This window comes from Polypterus senegalus, chromosome 5 (assembly GCF_016835505.1).
Source record: "Polypterus senegalus isolate Bchr_013 chromosome 5, ASM1683550v1, whole genome shotgun sequence".
NCBI classification, from domain to species: Eukaryota; Metazoa; Chordata; class Cladistia; order Polypteriformes; family Polypteridae; genus Polypterus; species Polypterus senegalus.
The window spans coordinates 66,863,425-66,880,795 of NC_053158.1; the positions used below are offsets into that span (position 1 = coordinate 66,863,425).

Below are 17,371 nucleotides of genomic sequence, written 5' to 3' on the forward strand. Positions count from 1 at the left end.
TTATTTTAAAACAATTATGGATATTTTAGCTTGTACTGTAGTTCAGTATAGACGTTGATCATATTTTGTTTTCTGTTTTAGTGCGAAACTGATCATATTTATATTAAAGTTTCACATAGCTTTCAGATGCAGCTTTTATGTCTTTTTAGTTTACGCCATGAGAGAAAACACAACGAGGATCACACTGAGAACCATTTTTATCTGTTGTGAAACCAGAGCGTGTACAGCCACCCTAACCCTCGACATAGGCGGGATGCAGGTTCAACACACAACACCCAGTTTCTTTTTAATAAAAGTGTACAAAACACCAACCCCGCAACACACAGTTCATTCCCTTCTTTGCAGCCAGTCCATCCGCCTCCACTCCTCCTCTGGTTTAGTCTTTTTCTTCCTCCCGACTCTCTCCCTCGAATGGTGGGACTGGCCCCTTTTTATAGGGCACCCAGAAGAACTCCAGGTGCCCAACGAGCTTCTTCCGGCCACACTAACGGGTGTGGCAGAAGTATGCTCAAATAAGGGCCTGCAAAATGTCCATGTGCCCCCTGGCGGTGGCCACGAGTTCCAGCTGGGTTGAGCTCCAATGCTCATGACCCGTAGTCCCACTGGAAACCAAGGGGGCTGCCCTCCGTCGGCTTGGGGAAGAAACTGTCCTGAAAATACTCTCTCCCCCAGTCCTTCCACACTCTGAGTGTCCTGGCTGAGTAAAGATTTCGGCCGCCCACCACACTCTGCATAGTGTCCATGTTGTGTGAGCACCTGACCTAGTGCTGTAAGAAAGGACATCATGACAGGGTATTCTTCTTCAACAACAAGCCTTAATAAAGTTCCATTTAATAGTATGAATAACCTTATAACAGAAAGCAAAAGTGAATGTTTATTTGCAGAAACACAACATTGCTTGAGATGCTGAAACTTGCAACTCCAGGGCCATTGAATGTATCAGTTACGTATGCTGCGGCAGTGATAAAAGTCTATGTAAATCCTATTTTATAGTGTTCTTGCATAATAGATATACTTCAGAGTTTTAGTGCTCTAACCTCCCCTGTTAAGAAACTAGAGACTTGTTAAGTGAGAGACCTGTACATCAAGGTTCTTAAATGGCACCACTTCTAACAAAGACCATATTCTGCCAAAGATGCACACACTGCTTATTATTTCCTTTTTTGTTTTTGTTTTAGCACATTTATTTGAGTTATCGTGTTCTAACATGAAGCCGATATAAGTCAATTCTTCCTTATACCTTAATGCAGTTGTTAACTTATTATATATTCTTATCATCTCCAATAAATCTATCCCGTTACACCTGCCAAAAATCTTGATGAAAAAAAAAGAAAACATGCCTGTCATCTGTTCCAAAGTAGAAACTACTCAATGGTATTTATTTTTGAAATTGCTTGTCAGCAAAGTGAAAATGCTAGCTCAACAGAGTACCTCCCATGTGCCTGCCTATAGCTCTTATATGTAATGTTTGGTACATTTTCGTGAGTTTTGGCTTGCAGAGATAAATACTAAATAACTACTTAAATATACAATACATTTACTTACCTTCCCACCACTGTGACTGCCCAGACACTACTGTGAATTGTGTTGATGTTGTGACACAATCAAACCAATCAGCCCCAATTAGTTGAGCTGAGATGTGAACACATTTAAACTACTAATGTCTAACAGTACTTGGTGACTTAGTTGCTTTATCTATGGTTGTCTTTGTATACATATATTTGGTGAACCTCAAAGAGCAAAATACAAATAAATAATTGAGCTTTTAAATTAAACATGTTAAATTAAAAATAAATAAAATGTATTATTATGGATAATTGAGCTTTGCAACTGTACTAATTTTAAACTAGTACTACTGCAGACACCTTTGATTTTTATTCGGTCTCATTTAATATAATACAGTGGAAGCCACACCTTTATTAGACCTGATCTAATTAGGCATACAGTTTGTTAAGATCGTTGTGTAGAATGCAATAAGTATGAACATGTACACATGCAAACATTTAATGAATGCATATAAACAGCAGGTTTTACAGACAGACTATGACATACAATCAACCATCAAACATAAACTTGGTACAGATAAACACAATATAGCAATGAGCATGATACTTATTGGGAAAATATTAGACCAGACATATTAGACATAAAAAATAAACCAACAATTACACTTGACTGATAAATGAGGCAAATAACAGTTAATTCCATGAGTAAAGCCTGTGGATGGTTATTAAAATTGAACTGATTTAAAGGATTAATAGCACTTGGAATGAAAGAGTAACTGAACCAAGTGTAATTTTTTCCCTTGGAAACTTTGAACCTCTTGTCAACAGTTGAAACTGAGAATGCACTGGGCGAGTCCTGTCTGACAGAACAAATGCTGCTTTCCATAGCACCAGCTTATTAAACAGGTCTGTGAGATTGGACTGTTGAGATCCTGGTATTTTACTACATCATTTTACTATATGGTTTATTCTGTTTTTGTTGAAGACATTAAGATTGCCAAACCAGGACAGCAGATGATAAGTAAAGACAGACAGACTCAATATAAGATTTATAAAAGAGTGACACAGTGGAAGGTCTCGCATTAAAATGACTCAATGGAGGTGCTACTATCCCTTTTTGCACATAGCTTCTGTGTTTTCCTTAAAAGTCAGTTTTGAGTTTATAATTGTCCCCAGATACTTATATCTGTCATCAAAATTCACTTTTGAGTCTATAATTGTTCTCAGATATTTATTTATAACTGTCAACAATTTCAACTGCTTGATCTTTGATGAATGTTTCTTGTGGGTGAACGGTGTTTCTTCTAAAAACAAATATATATTCCCTAGTTTTTATAACATTTAAATGTAGAAAACACTCATCACAACAGTTAATATTTACCACTGGACCAGGATCGATTTCATAGCAATTCAGTTGGCTAACAATCAGTGAACCATGAAAAAATTTTAAGATGAACCAGTTTATTAAATTTAGAGCAACACCTACTGTATGTGTGTAGACAATGTACAAGAGAGGTGAAAGAACACAGCCCTCAGGGGAGCCTGCAGATGAGGACAGCATATCAGACAGACAACCATTGACTTTTACTCTTTAATTCCTGTTTGTTAAAAAGTCAATCAGCCAACCTACCAATTGAAGTCCCATTTAAAATATTTTAGAAGTCTCTCTGAAAGATGGTGGGAATGTATACATATTAACTTGAAGTAATATAGTAGTTATTAGTTGGTGGAGTAAGTATTTTTTTCTTTTAATGAAGGTGTAAACCAAAAGTTACTGGACGCCAGTGTGACCGCTGTGCTCCTGGTTACTTCAACTTCCCTGAATGCATTCCCTGTAACTGTGAGACAGGAGGAACTAAACCAAATGTGTGTGACCCACATACAGGCCAGTGTATTTGTAAGGTATGCATTTTTTATTTAATTAAACATTAGGATTATTTTCTGTAAACAACTAGATACCAAAAAGCTATTAAAACAAAAAATAGCGTTTTCTGTTTTCTTCTGGCTGAATTTTATGGACTCTGGAAAGGGCTAACAACATTATTCTTTAACTAACAGCGTAAAATCCTGAAGTAGTTAGAAAAGCTCATAATTCATTTTTTAAATTTTTTTTGTCTTTGTGTTTACAATGAATCTCATTTATTTTTAAAAAAATCATAATCTACTTCTGCTTATTCACTCCAGGAAAATGTAGGTGGAAGAAAATGCAATACCTGCCGGACTGGATCTTTTTATTTTGACCCCAACAACCCCAAAGGATGCACAAGTTGCTTCTGCTTTGGTGCCACAGAACAGTGTGAGAGCAGTAAGCAGCACAGAAGTAAGGTAGGATTATTATAAGGCACAGTGTACATAATGAAAAAAGATGTCCTGTGATGCTGCCATGTTAGAAATCACCTGGGACCTCATGCATAACGGTGTGCGTAGAATTCACACTCTAACATGACGTACGGACAAACGCGGAAATGTGCTTTCGCACAAAAAAATCCAGATGCATAAATCTGTGCGAATGCCAACTTCCACGTTCTTCCGCTAAATAAATACCGGTCAGTGTGAAAAGTAACGCACATGCACGCGCCTGCTGTCCCACCCCATCTCCTCCCAGAATTATGCCACTTTGAATATGCAAATCAATATAAATAGCCCTTAAGCTCAGCGTTCTGTGAAAAGGCAATGGCAAAAGCATGGGGGGAAATAGAAGAATTTCAGCAAATACCAAGTGGAGGCAAGAAAAAAACGTACTATTTGTTGGTTTAAACAGTGGCATAAACAACAAAAAGAAGTTGATCAAGTGACATAGAGTGTCGGAGAAACTCGAAAGCTCAAGTTCACAAAGTTGCACGGTGCCCGAAATAAAAAGTTAATAAGAAGTTGTCAGATATCAAAGTCGCTGTGAAAAGGTGAGTCATAGCTCACCGTCTGAGTGTCATATGAAAGCTTATTAGGGTACAGAGAAAAAAAACAAGGCACACAGTGGGGGAAAAAGCACGACATGTCAACTTTAATCTCAAAATTGCCACTTTAATCACGCAGTTTATTTTGTCATTAAAGTAGAAATCATAAACTTCCTCTTAAAATCGTTTAATTTACTAGTTTCTCAAATCCCATCGTAATTAAAGTAGCATATTAAATGCTTTGTTTTGTATTTGATCTTCTATGTGCTCTATGTGTATGAATCACTACGTGCTTCTTAAATCGGCTTTCTCTTCCTCCGACAGGACACAAAATCCATTACATTTGTGATATTACAGCTCTCTGAATAATTAAAATACTGAGATGTATATGTGATGTCATTTTCAGGATAATAGGAGTTAAAGCATGTTATTAAACATGGGAACACCGTGGTGCAGTGATTGTTCATGCCTCATGAAAGATGCTTGCTGTGCCGTGTGCTATCCTTCAATGAAATACTTTATTGCAGCAGTACTGTCTCTTTCAAATGCACTAACCCCAAATTCCTGTCCTTACCTTTCTTTCTCTAAATACCCAATTGCCATACCATAAGCTCTGTTATAGACATTAAGTCATCTGTAAGCTTAAAACGCCAATTCTTCAAAACTTTTAAGGAACATTGAAATATCTTCGTAGTACATATTTAATTATTCTGTCCTTCCAGTGTCGAGCCAGCCCCAGCAAGCATACAGCACGAGGCAGGAACAATCCGTGAACGGAGCACCAGCTCCTCACTAGCGCTGCGACACCGTGTTCTCACACATTTAATTAACAGTATAGATTATTTAAATGAAGTTAAAGTTTTATCTGTATAAATATAATAAACATATTTTGCTGCATTTCATCTTAAAAATTATATCGTCATCATATGTAAATACACGCTTTATAAAGTGGCATAGGTTGTGCAATATTATAACTATCACAAGTTTACAGGAAGGTAATTGTACTTATAAGTACAAACAGTTCTACAAGGAGCACTTGATGAACTGATTGATTGCGTTTATAGTTCTTGGGATGAAAGTGTTTCTGAACCGCGAGGTCCATACAGGAAAGGCTCTGAAACTTTCGCCATTTGAAAGCAGTTCAAAAAGGCAGCATGGCTGAGGCAGCGTGTGCTTGATGCTGTATACCAATAATTCTCTTTTCAATCAGCTGCTGTAGAGCTGTAATTCCACACTCAGATGCAGTGATATTAATACTCCAAGTGGTGCAGTAATATGAAAAAAGATGATCCGCTGTGGCAAACCCTAGCAAGAACAGCTGAAAGGAAAAGAAGAAGGTGCAGTGAGAGTAACAACGCTAAAGCAGCTATTGTATTTGGAATACAGTAATCCCTCCTCGATCGCGGGGGTTGTGTTACAGAACCCCCCCCGATAGATGAAAATCCGCGAGGTAGATACCATATGTTTGTATGGTTATTTTTATATATTTTAAGCCCTTATAAACTCTCCCACACTGTTAACATTATTAGAGCCCTCTAGACATGAAATAACACCCTTTAGTCAAAAGTTTAAACTGTGCTCCATGACAAGACAGAGATGACAGTTCTTTCTCACAATTAAAAGAATGCAAACACATCTTCCTCTTCAAAGAATGCGTGTCAAGAGCAGAAAATGTCAGAGAGAGAGAGAGAGCGAGAGAAAAGCAAACAATCAAAAAATCAATACGTGCTTTTGGGCTTTTAAGTATGCTGAAGCACCGCAATAAAGCGGCATTTTTTAGAGGAGCGTCCGTATCCTCTAGGCAAACAGCCCCTCTGCTCACACTCCCTCCGTCAGGCAGAGAGAGTGAGAGAGACAGAGAAAAGCAAACAATCAAGCACCGTGCAGGAAGCATATCGTATATCATTGAGGAGTTTTATTTAATACGTAATACATGCTCTGATTGGGTAGCTTCTGAGCCATCCACCAATAGTGTCCCTTGTATGAAGTCAACTGGGCAAACAAACTGAGTAAGCATGTACCATAAATTAAAAGACCCATTGTCCCCAGAAATCCGCGAACCAGCGAAAAATCCGTGATATATATTTAGATATGCTTACATTTAAAATCCGCGATGGAGTGAAGCCGCGAAAGTCGAAGCGTGATATAGCGAGGGATCACTGTACTTTGTCTATTCCATGGACCATTATATTGTTACAGGTTAATTACAATCAGATGCCTTAAACTAATAAACAATATACAGTTAGTTTCAGTGTATATGATAAAGCTTGGTCAGGGACGTGGATCTAAAAAAGAAAGGTTAACCACACAGGAACAGTAGCACTGCTTTGATGCTGGGTGCCGTCAGTTTGCAAAACCGAGTGAAGAGCTTGCATATGCCAGGGTTGGAGCTACCATGAAAATGTGTGTGGCTTTATGCCAAGTTTAGGATTTATACATTGCGATTTGAGTGTGGAAACGTTCGTACGCTATATTTTTGTGCGTACGCACCGGTTATACATGAGGCCCCTGCTGACTATTCTGATATTGCCATGCACACTCCCATCAATACACCTCCAACCACACAATGTAGTGTGTAAAGTGATGCTCAATATATTGAAATGTTTATCTTTTATTTACTTACCTAAAATAATAATATAAATATATAACTAAATATAAATAATAAGTAAAACCTTTGCTTACCTATTTTATCCTTTCCTTTATATTTATGTTATTTCATATATTTTCTATCCACTTCTAGAACATTTTTTTGAGGTGGCAAAAGTGTGCAGGGAGTTTGTGTTTTGGCACATCCTAAAAATAGCAGAAAATAAGTGGTGGTGGTGCACAAGGAATATATGAGGGGCTCGCCAGAGAAATATTGTACATATGGAGACTAAGTAAACAAGCTAAAGGTTTCACATTTTTGACATGTTTTCTGCGATTAACAGTTTTAGGGTTTCAATATACTCAGTTCAATTGGCTCTACTTCCAAATAAAAATGTGCTTTCTGATCTGTAAATTTACAAGTAGGAATGAGATCATTTCCAATTAACATGTTAGTAACAAATAAACCATTATCTTTAAGAGATAATGTTATCATTAGGACTTAAACCAAAAGACACTGGTTTTTTTTCGAATATAAATATTTTTTTCTTCTACATATTAATTTCTTTACATTACTTCATACATTTTAATATACCATTTCTAAAACAGACTACAGTAATGTTTCTTCATTGTTTTTACAAAATCAATAGTGTACATTTTAATTAATGTTCCATTTAACAAAATATACTTTAACTAGGTAACATCTGTGAGGTTTTTTTTTTTTTTCCATCAAAATCTTTTTATTTCTTAGTAAAAATTTTATGCAAAAGCCCAGAGGATTTCCATTGCAATTCATACAACACAGCAAAGGATTTAGAAGGAGATTTTTTCGAGACAGCATTCCTTATGCATTTATGTGTTGCTTTTACATTTATTAATGGGCATTGTGAATCTATGTAAATATTTTCATAATTTATTTTTCCTTAGAAGCACTAGATGATAACATTTTCACCCCACTAGGAATTTCACCAAACTGAATTGTATGATCTTTAGGAGTGACTGGGAAGTTTTATTCCTTCATAAATTAAGTATTTGGAAACAAATGTCTGTTATTGTGAAACAAATTACAGATTGATCATGTCCTTTTGTCAAACAAAATTTTGAAAAATGTTTATTTTTTTAATTGTATATACATATTGTTCTATATAAAGCAATTATGTTTTTGAAAAGTTATACAATTCAATAACATTTCTTAATGAAAAGATGACCATTTTAGTGAGATTTTTGATATGTCCTCTTTAAGTCAGCAAAAAGTGCTGAAGACATAACTGGGTATAAAGTGCCATGGATAGTAGGATTCTTGAGAAAAAAAATTATTCATTGTACTTTAAAGATGTAGTTAGTTGTGGAGATGTCTAAAGCTTTCAAGCCATCAGATCATGATTATTGCTTCAAAACACTTTTTTTTAAATAAAGAACTTTCATTTTTACAAACAAAGTTAAACATGAGTTGTTTTACTTCCTTTGGCACATTCAATGTTAAGGCAGTATAAGTGTTTCATTGTGCTAGAGCTTTGACATAGTCCTATCCTAGCACAGATTTTTTTTATTCCCACACCAAGAATCTTAGTTGTGTAGACCCGAATTATGCCCTCACCCCTTGTTCTCTTATCCTTGCACACACATGACCTGAAAGAAGACACAGCTCTCAGCCAATGTACTTGCATTTGGGTACGGTCTGACTTTACCCAGAATTGACAACTACTCTGCTTTACGTTCCCTGTTGGAGTCTCCTCCAATTCTCTACATCTCCTGGTGACAAGACAGAGCAACATGGCAAGCAGGGGGGCAGGTTTAGATTCCTTTTTCAGTCATTATAGTCTTTAACACTCTTAAAATGCTTAATGTGCCAGAAGCAAAAAACAAATGTATGTGACAAATCACCATACAACCTGGATATTGCAGTAGCTGTCATAGACAATGCTGGCCAACACAATCAAGGTGTTTCGGTGTAAATGTTTCATGACAGTCACTAACTAATGTTTACAGATTATGTGTGTGGAGATGAGCATCTTTGCATGCTGAATTTTGAAAAGATGTCACTTAGACTGTCTTTGACTGGGTTCTTTCTTATTCTTCTTGAAGCTACTGTCTTTTGAAAGCTTTTCAGGGCTGAGGTGAACACTGCTATTCCCTCTCTATTCAAAGTCTTCTTGACAGATCATGTCAGCATATGTAAAAAGTCTACTAAAGCTTACCATTTTGCTATCTTTATTTGGCCTTCCTCTAAATCATAACTGTCTTCAAAAGTCCCTTCTTGAAGGGGAAAATGTCTTCTGCAGCTACTAACGTTACATTGCCTCACCCACCACATAACAAAACTCTCGGGATCATGGTTGGCGACTCCCCAGGCAGACATGCAGTCCAGTCCCACCCTCCAGAAATGACAGTCTACCTGCTGCAGCCAGATGTTACATGGGCATTTCCCTGACCTGGTCCAGCCACTCAGGTCCTCAGCAATGAGTATCCTATGAGTCTGATCTCCTGAGTCAGATGGACGTACGGCACATGGACATAGTGCCATAATTGACACCTCCTTACAATGTGGATAATATGCTTCATTTGGGACTCTATGAAAAACCGCTCGTTCAACACAAAATCAGACCAGCGTTACCCAAGGATTCTCCAAAGAAGGCATTGGATAGCGTCCAAACTTTGCAACCATACAGCAAGTCAGGAAGCACCAGGTCTCTAAAGACTTGGACCTTCATCTTTTTGCAGAGATGTTGGGAGCGCCACACAATCCTTTCACGGAACCTCATGACATTCCATTCTCTCCTAATCCATCTACTGACTTTTGCCAGACTTTCTTTAGTATTTCCAATATGCTTATTGCTTCTAGCATGAGCCATGTAATTCAGATCTATCTATCTATCTATCTATCTATCTATCTATCTATCTATCTATCTATCTATCTATCTATCTATGAATATTCAGTCTGGAACTTGTCTTTTTAAAATTTGGTGGTATTCTCTGCCATCTGACTGTTCAAACACGTCTACCTGCAATAGATAGGCCCATAATATTAGTATTTTTATATGTAAAAGGTGAGTTTACATAACTAACAGAAAGAGATAGGACTTCCTTTGAGAACAGTTTTTCTAATTTTTCCACATCTTTTCATAATTCAGTATTCAAACATATTTATCTCCACCACCATCCCTTCTCCCTCCCCCAAACATAATCTGTAAACATTAATTAGTCTGAGAATAAGGAGTCAATACTGCTAACCTCTGTAAACAATGTCCTAATACATCATATATTTTATAAAAAATACAATACATTTGAGTTTTTTTAAATGCAAGATATACAGTGCAAAAACATTTGCTGGTTATGGATAGGACTTTTGGTTTTATGGCTGTCGTATCTTACTCTGTAAGATGTCATTGTTTTAAGAATGCATATTTTCAGTTTAATTTAATCATAAATTAACTTGACACAAGCTATTTGAACAAAATTTGCAAATCAAGTGCTGAGTCCATCCATCCACTATCTAACCCGCTATATCCTAACTACAGGGTCACGGGGGTCTGCTGGAGCCCATCCCAGCCAAAACTGATCGCAAGGCAGGAAACAAACCCTGGGCAGGCACATACACACACACACACCAGGCACACACTAAGGACAATTTAGAATCCCCAATGCACCTAACCTGCATGTCTTTGGACTGTAGGAGAAAACTGGAGCACTTGGAGGAAACCCACGCAGACATGGGGAGAACATGCAAACACTACACAGGGAGGACCCAGGAAGTGAACCCGCGTCTCCTAGCTGCGAAGCAGAAGCGCTACCACTGTGTCACCGTGCTGCCCTTTTCAGAAATATGAAAAAAGAAAATAAATATAAGCACATATAGGTTGGATAATGGATAAATATAAGTGCATATGTTTGATTAAATTGTAACATATTGAGTACCATTACTATTCTTCGTAGATAGAAAATATGTTTCTAACCTGCTCTCACTGCTCATGGTATAGTATTCAGGCAGTACACATGGGTAGTAAAGTGTCCATACTCCCGTGCTACTGAGTATTCAAGGTTTTTATTTAAATCTTGTGAGAAAAATGTTTCATGTTGTAGTTTCACAATTGTATCAATAGGTGGCAGCAATAAGTAATATTTCTGTATGTAATAATGACTGGGTAAATGATAGAACAATACAATACTGTGTTTTGTGAAGCAGAGCAATAGAACATAAGTATGCAGTTTTTGTAGATAAAATCATGAAAGTATTGATAACTTGTAAATTAAAAAGAAAGTTTCAGAATACAAACATGTAAAATTCATCTTGTACATGAAAAGTACATTTAGGGCAATGATTAGAATAATTAGTTCTGGAAGCCCCTCCTGGAGCTGCTGGTTTGTATTCTAACTGATTTCACAATGTGCAAACAACAGTGAATGCTAAAAGGGTATCTGTCTGTCTGTCTGTCTATCCCTCTTTTAATTGGATTCTTACATTAACATGCTATTATTTCCATTTTCATCACTGATGGTATCAGTAAGAATACTTTCAACAGTTTTTTCACCTTGGGTAGACCTCCAAGTGTGGATAAACTTTCTACTCTTGATCATTAAGATTTTGCTAAATTATCTTGATTATTTAAGACATAGCACACTAATGGTAACAAAAACATTGCTGAAGCAGTTGGTCATGCTCTTTTTATTACTTCAATATGTATTTCCAACATGTTCAATAAAAACAGTTTTGTGTCTTATTTTGAATGCATCACAAGGCATATAGCAGTTATTATCTTTTGTACTGCAATTCTAAATGGATTTTGCTTTGAGTACATTTTCAGCAGGCTTTTATTTTATCTTGCCATTGCTTAACACATGTTCTCCTTTAACTTTCAGTTTGTGGATATGAATTTTTGGAGACTGGAAAAATTAGATAAAGAGAAAATTCCTGTAGTCTTCAATCCTGCAAGTAACACTGTAGTGGCAGATGTACAAGAACTCCCAGACAGTATACACGACTTGTACTGGGTAGCACCTGCAAAGTACTTAGGTGACCGGGTAAGTTACTGCACATTTGTGTCTGTCAAATTTTGCTAATAATTCCACTGTAAGTTCTGGAATAGTTTTTCAAACTTCTGTTCTGACATTTTTCATTTCAAATTATCAACATTTCTTTGATTGTTTGTTTTCACTACACTCTCTGTTAGTTGTTTTAAGAGGCACTTTACTTTGTACTCTTCATCTTTACCTCTACTTGACCCACGACAGTTGGAGACTTCTACTTTTTGTTGTAATTCTTTTTACTAACAGTCTTGATCTTTGTCTTTGTCTGTGTTATAGTGTTTAAACATTACAGGGCTAATGATATTTCTAGAGAGGTTCCCTCATAGCCCAGTATGAGAGTCTACAAAGTGAAGTACAAGGCTCATGCTAGAAGCAATGAGCATTTTAGAAATACCTAAAGAAAGTCAGGCAAAATGAAATTTTCAGTGATACTAGTACTTCTATTTCTCATTGCACCATGCTTGAAAAAGATGTCACCTGCCTCAGTTGTAATTTCATAATTTAGTACAAGAAAATAAATAATAAGGACAAGTTGTTCCTTGTGAACCACTTCACTATACATATGGAATTGCCATAAAGCTTCACTCAGGGTGGGAACTTTTTTGTTTTTTCCTTTGTATTTCTGTGGTGCTTTGAAGTAAATTGTTGTATCTGTTATGTTTTCATTGCTTATTTGATTGAGTTGTATATCACTGTGATGTTTTGCTTTTCCATCCCGCTAGCCAATCCCAGGGTGCAAGGCAGGAAATAAACCCCGGGCACATACCCACACACCAAGCACACACTAGGGACAATTTAGGATCACCAATGCACCTAACCTGTGTGTCTTTGGACTGTGGGAGGAAACCCACGCAGACACGGGGAGAACATGCAAACTCCACGCGGGGAGGACCCGGGAAGTGACCCCGAGTCTCCTAACTGCGAAGCAGCAGCGCTACCACTGTGCCACCGTGCTGCCCTTTTCAGAAATATGAAAAAAGAAAATAAATATAAGTACATATAGGTTGGATAATGGATAAAATAAGTATGTGTATTTGATTAAATTGTAACATATTGCCTTTTCATGTTCTTATTGAACAAAATTGGCATGCTGTTTACTTTTAATTTGACCCTCATGAATGAGCTTCCTAGTTCTTATTGTCTTTATTCACAGTAAGACATGAATGCTCTTTTAGAAGTTAAAAATGAAAATGCTGTACATACTTTAGGAAACATATTAGGCTGTTAAGGTAAAGTAATGCAGTTAAACATAGCATACACCCTTTTTCATAATATTAATAATTTATCCACATTCAGACAAATGTTACCTTTAGTCCATCCTTTATAGCCAACTTGAATATTATCCTGTAAAGAAAATCTGAAAAATGTCTGGAATTATCTGAAGACACTAAACATATTAGTGATTAGGTTGCTTAGTTTTGTTGCATATACAAATTATGAGTGTTCAGAGATTGTGGATGAAGTTGGAGAAACATGCATAAGGAATTAAAAGCTGTTATGATAGAAGTCCAGGGTGTGCCTTTGAAATCACAAAGCCATTCTGAAGTCAAGCGACTGTAGCTTCCAGGGTTACAGGGATGTTCCTTCACCTTTGCAGGTTTTCCACTCCACAGTGGGCCTGATCAGCATGGTCCTAGGTTTGAGTCCAGATGCTTACAGTGTAATCAACAAAAAGGAAACAGCAAAACCTAAAAGCCATTCATTTCTATTATATATTGCAACTAATATTTCTCTATATTCATCCTTCATAGCCCTGTATTTAGCCTTCTAGGCCTGGTTATTTACATGAGTCTGGTTTAACATTAACCCATTTAACTTGGTGTTTTTAACAGATATCTTCATATGGCGGTTTTCTAACTTACCAGATAAAATCCTTTGGATTACCAAGTGAAGGCATGGCTCTGTTGGAGAAGAGACCGGACATACAGCTCACTGTATGTATATTCTTTGGTATCTTTGATTCATCTGGTATTGGCATCCCAGTGGTGGCTGTTATGGTCTTTCTGGGTCTTTTGTAATTTTTTTTTAAATCAAATACATTTTTATTGTGTTTAAATAGTTTTCATTAGGATTTCGAAATTCCTATAAGAAATATGAAAAATAATTGTTTTTTCTTAATAAAAGTTGTTTTTTGCTTTTTATTTTATTTAATGTTTAATTATGATTTTCTCTGATGTCATTTTCTTTTCCTTTTGTGAGCATCACCACTTTGAAGTAGCATTGTTATGGTGTGACATCCTGTTGCTAGGGTACATGACATCAGCTGATTTGGTAAAGACATTTTGGGCTTGGACTTCTGCTTTGTTATTTTGGTTACTGATTACTAGGGCTAGCATTGAGGATTTGGTGCACATTTATTGTAAGTATCTGGTTACACACAAAGCACACTTTGGCGCTGTAATGGAAAAAGAAGGTTCTGCTGGGTATCTTGGATTATTGTCTACAGTATTTTAAATATTAGCATTGTTTTTATGATTTTGATTCATTATGTTGCTGTTTTTTGTAATGTCATTATGTCACCACTTTTTGGAAATTTCATATCAAGTGCCACATTTTTTCACATTCCCATAGGGTAGCCCTGTTTTTTTGGTAACAATATCTGTTGGAGGTCACATGATATGTCCTGGTTATGAAACATGGCATCAATATGCTGCCATTATAAAAGATGACACTACACATGGACATGTGCCCAAGTTTTGGGTTTGCTTAAAACAAATAATTTCTTAGTGTAGTAAGGGAAACAATGACAGATTCATATTAGGATCTTTTTAGCGTTGTTCTGCTGACTTCAAGGTTTTATCAGCTTTGAATTTTGGTGCTCAGTTTATTTGTGTTTTGACCACTCTCTAGCTAAAAGACTGCTCTATTCATTTGCCCCTAAGAAAATCTGTTATTTCTTGGTCCATAAAGCAAATATAAACTAAGTGTTTTTAACTTGTCATTTTCCAGCTCAGCCATAACACTTGGTTTTCCTAACCAAGTGGGTAGTAAGAAACAGATGGGATCTTACATCCCACTGCATCAAGATTTTTAAGGTTTTTTGTCCATCTGATAGTAGCAGGGACTCAACGATGCAACTGTTCCAGGGACTCGTAGAAGGCATTCTCAACTAGAATTCATTACATTTTTTAGTTTGTCTTAGATCCTATGAATAATGCATGAAAGTTAATCCAAAAGCAGTTTTGAGGACTATACTCTACAAGCGCTCAGTGAGTTTGAAGTCCTGAGGTGAGTTTTGGCAATATAATTAATGAAAGGTTGTATAGTCAAGAGATCTAGAGGCAGAAAGTAAATGAGATTGTTTTTATAATTTGGTTTTGCACAAAGTTTTGGAAAGTGGTTAAATAGAAGAGACACTCCACCCCAAAGTCATGGACCAAGTTATAACTGGGATTTGCTTTTTGTTTTTATTTGATGTATTAGCTTATCATTTTAAACATCACTCTTTTTTTGTCTTTGCATAAACCATACATTTGATATGTGGTGTCTCTGCAAAAGAGAGACCATATAATGTACATAATTATTTAACCAGTAATATTGTTATTGCAGCATTATTAAACTTGAAACAACTGTTATGGGCTGAATGGGTCCTCTATATTCATGATTTTAGTCATACACTACAAAAAATATTATTAAACCTTTTTACAAGATTTTGTATTTTGTCTTCATTGTTATATATTATCACAATGGATAACTTTGATCACTGAAATCAATAAAAAGAAATTACTAATTTCACAGTGTTTCACCAATACATACTAAAGTTCTGTAATTTAGTTTAAGTTTGTTCTTAATAAGTACTCTTTTCATAGATTATGAGAAAAAAATGTACACATAAAAATACTGTAAAATATAAATATAGGAATATGCAATATACATATACAGGGTGGGCCATTTATATGGATACACCTTAATAAAATGGGAATGGTTGGTGATATTAACTTCCTGTTTGTGGCACATTAGTATATGTGAGGGGGGAAACTTTTCAAGATGGGTGGTGACCATGGTGGCCATTTGGAAGTCGGCCATTTTGGATCCAACTTTTTTTTCTCAATAGCAAGAGGGTCATGTGACACATCAAACTTATTGGGAATTTCACAAGAAAAACAATGGTGTGCTTGGTTTTAACGTAACTGTATTCTTTCATGAGTTATTTACAAGTTTCTGACCACTTATAAAATGTGTTCAATGTGCTGCCCATTGTGTTGGATTGTCAATGCAACCCTCTTCTCCCACTCTTCACACACTGATAGCAACACTGTAGGAGAAACGCTAGCACAGGCTTCCAGTATCCGTAGTTTCAGGTGCTGCACATCTCGTATCTTCACAGCATAGACAATTGCCTTCAGATGACCCCAAAGATAAAAAGGGTTGCATTGACAATCCAACACAATGGGCAGCACATTGAACACATTTTATTAGTGGTCAGAAACTTGTAAATAACTCATGAAAGAATAAAGTTACGTTAAAACCAATTGTTTTTCTTGTGAAATTCCCAATAAGTTTATTGTGTCACATGACCCTCTTCCTATTGAAAAAACAAAAGTTGGATCCAAAATGGCCGACTTCCAAATGGCCACCATGGTCACCACCCATCTTGAAAAGTTTCCCCCCTCACATATACTAATGTGCCACAAACAGGAAGTTAATATCACCAACCATTCCCATTTTATTAAGGTGTATCCATATAAATGGCCCACCCTGTACTGTATAATGTATACAGGTTCACCTGTACATGCAGTAGTTTTACATCAAAAGGTAAGAAAGTTAAGAAATAAACATTTGCTTTCATTTACTTTGCTTGTCTGTCAGGTTTGGTCAACTCAATACATTCAGCATTAATTTGGGTGCTTTATGACCCCTGACAAATGTTCTTGTGACATGGTTAAAAACAAATGTATTAGGACAGCAACATAAGCCAAAAACAAAATGAACCTTTTATGTATAACACACACAAAAAAAATTGTTTACAGCTCTGTCTACTGTACACAAATGATTTCATCTCCAATCTGTCACTTGACATACACAGTACAAAGTAAGGTATATGGTTTAACAAAAAATATTTGAGGAAGCAATTTACACCAACTTGATTTTGGTAAATGTATCCCCATTTTTAAGTAAGTAAAGAAAACCCAAATTTAGTGTATTAAAAACATCCAAATAAATCAGGTAAAGTCTATCTAATATAGGAAATTCAGCATGTCAGAGTCATAAATGTAATTATCAGATAAAGACTGCTGAATTATATGAGAATATTTTACTTCTGTATTATCATATGCTATATTACTCAAAATTATTTGGTACTATTTACTTCTAACAATCTTCATTTTGTGTTGTTTCAGATTTATTTGAGAGCTTAAAACG

General features: G+C 36.1%; 1 protein-coding gene across 5 annotated transcripts in view; it reads left to right on the forward strand.

Annotated features, from left to right (window-relative positions):
• Positions 1–17,371, forward strand: part of LOC120530334 (laminin subunit alpha-3-like) — a 385,202-nt gene that overhangs the window by 288,527 nt on the left and 79,304 nt on the right. For all 5 annotated transcript variants that reach the window (XM_039754747.1, XM_039754746.1, XM_039754745.1 and 2 more), the window contains exons 36-39: positions 3,263–3,407; positions 3,690–3,830; positions 11,843–12,004; positions 13,843–13,944. In XM_039754747.1, coding sequence (XP_039610681.1) covers positions 3,263–3,407; positions 3,690–3,830; positions 11,843–12,004; positions 13,843–13,944 — 550 coding nt within the window. The remainder of the gene's footprint in view (positions 1–3,262; positions 3,408–3,689; positions 3,831–11,842; positions 12,005–13,842; positions 13,945–17,371) is intronic.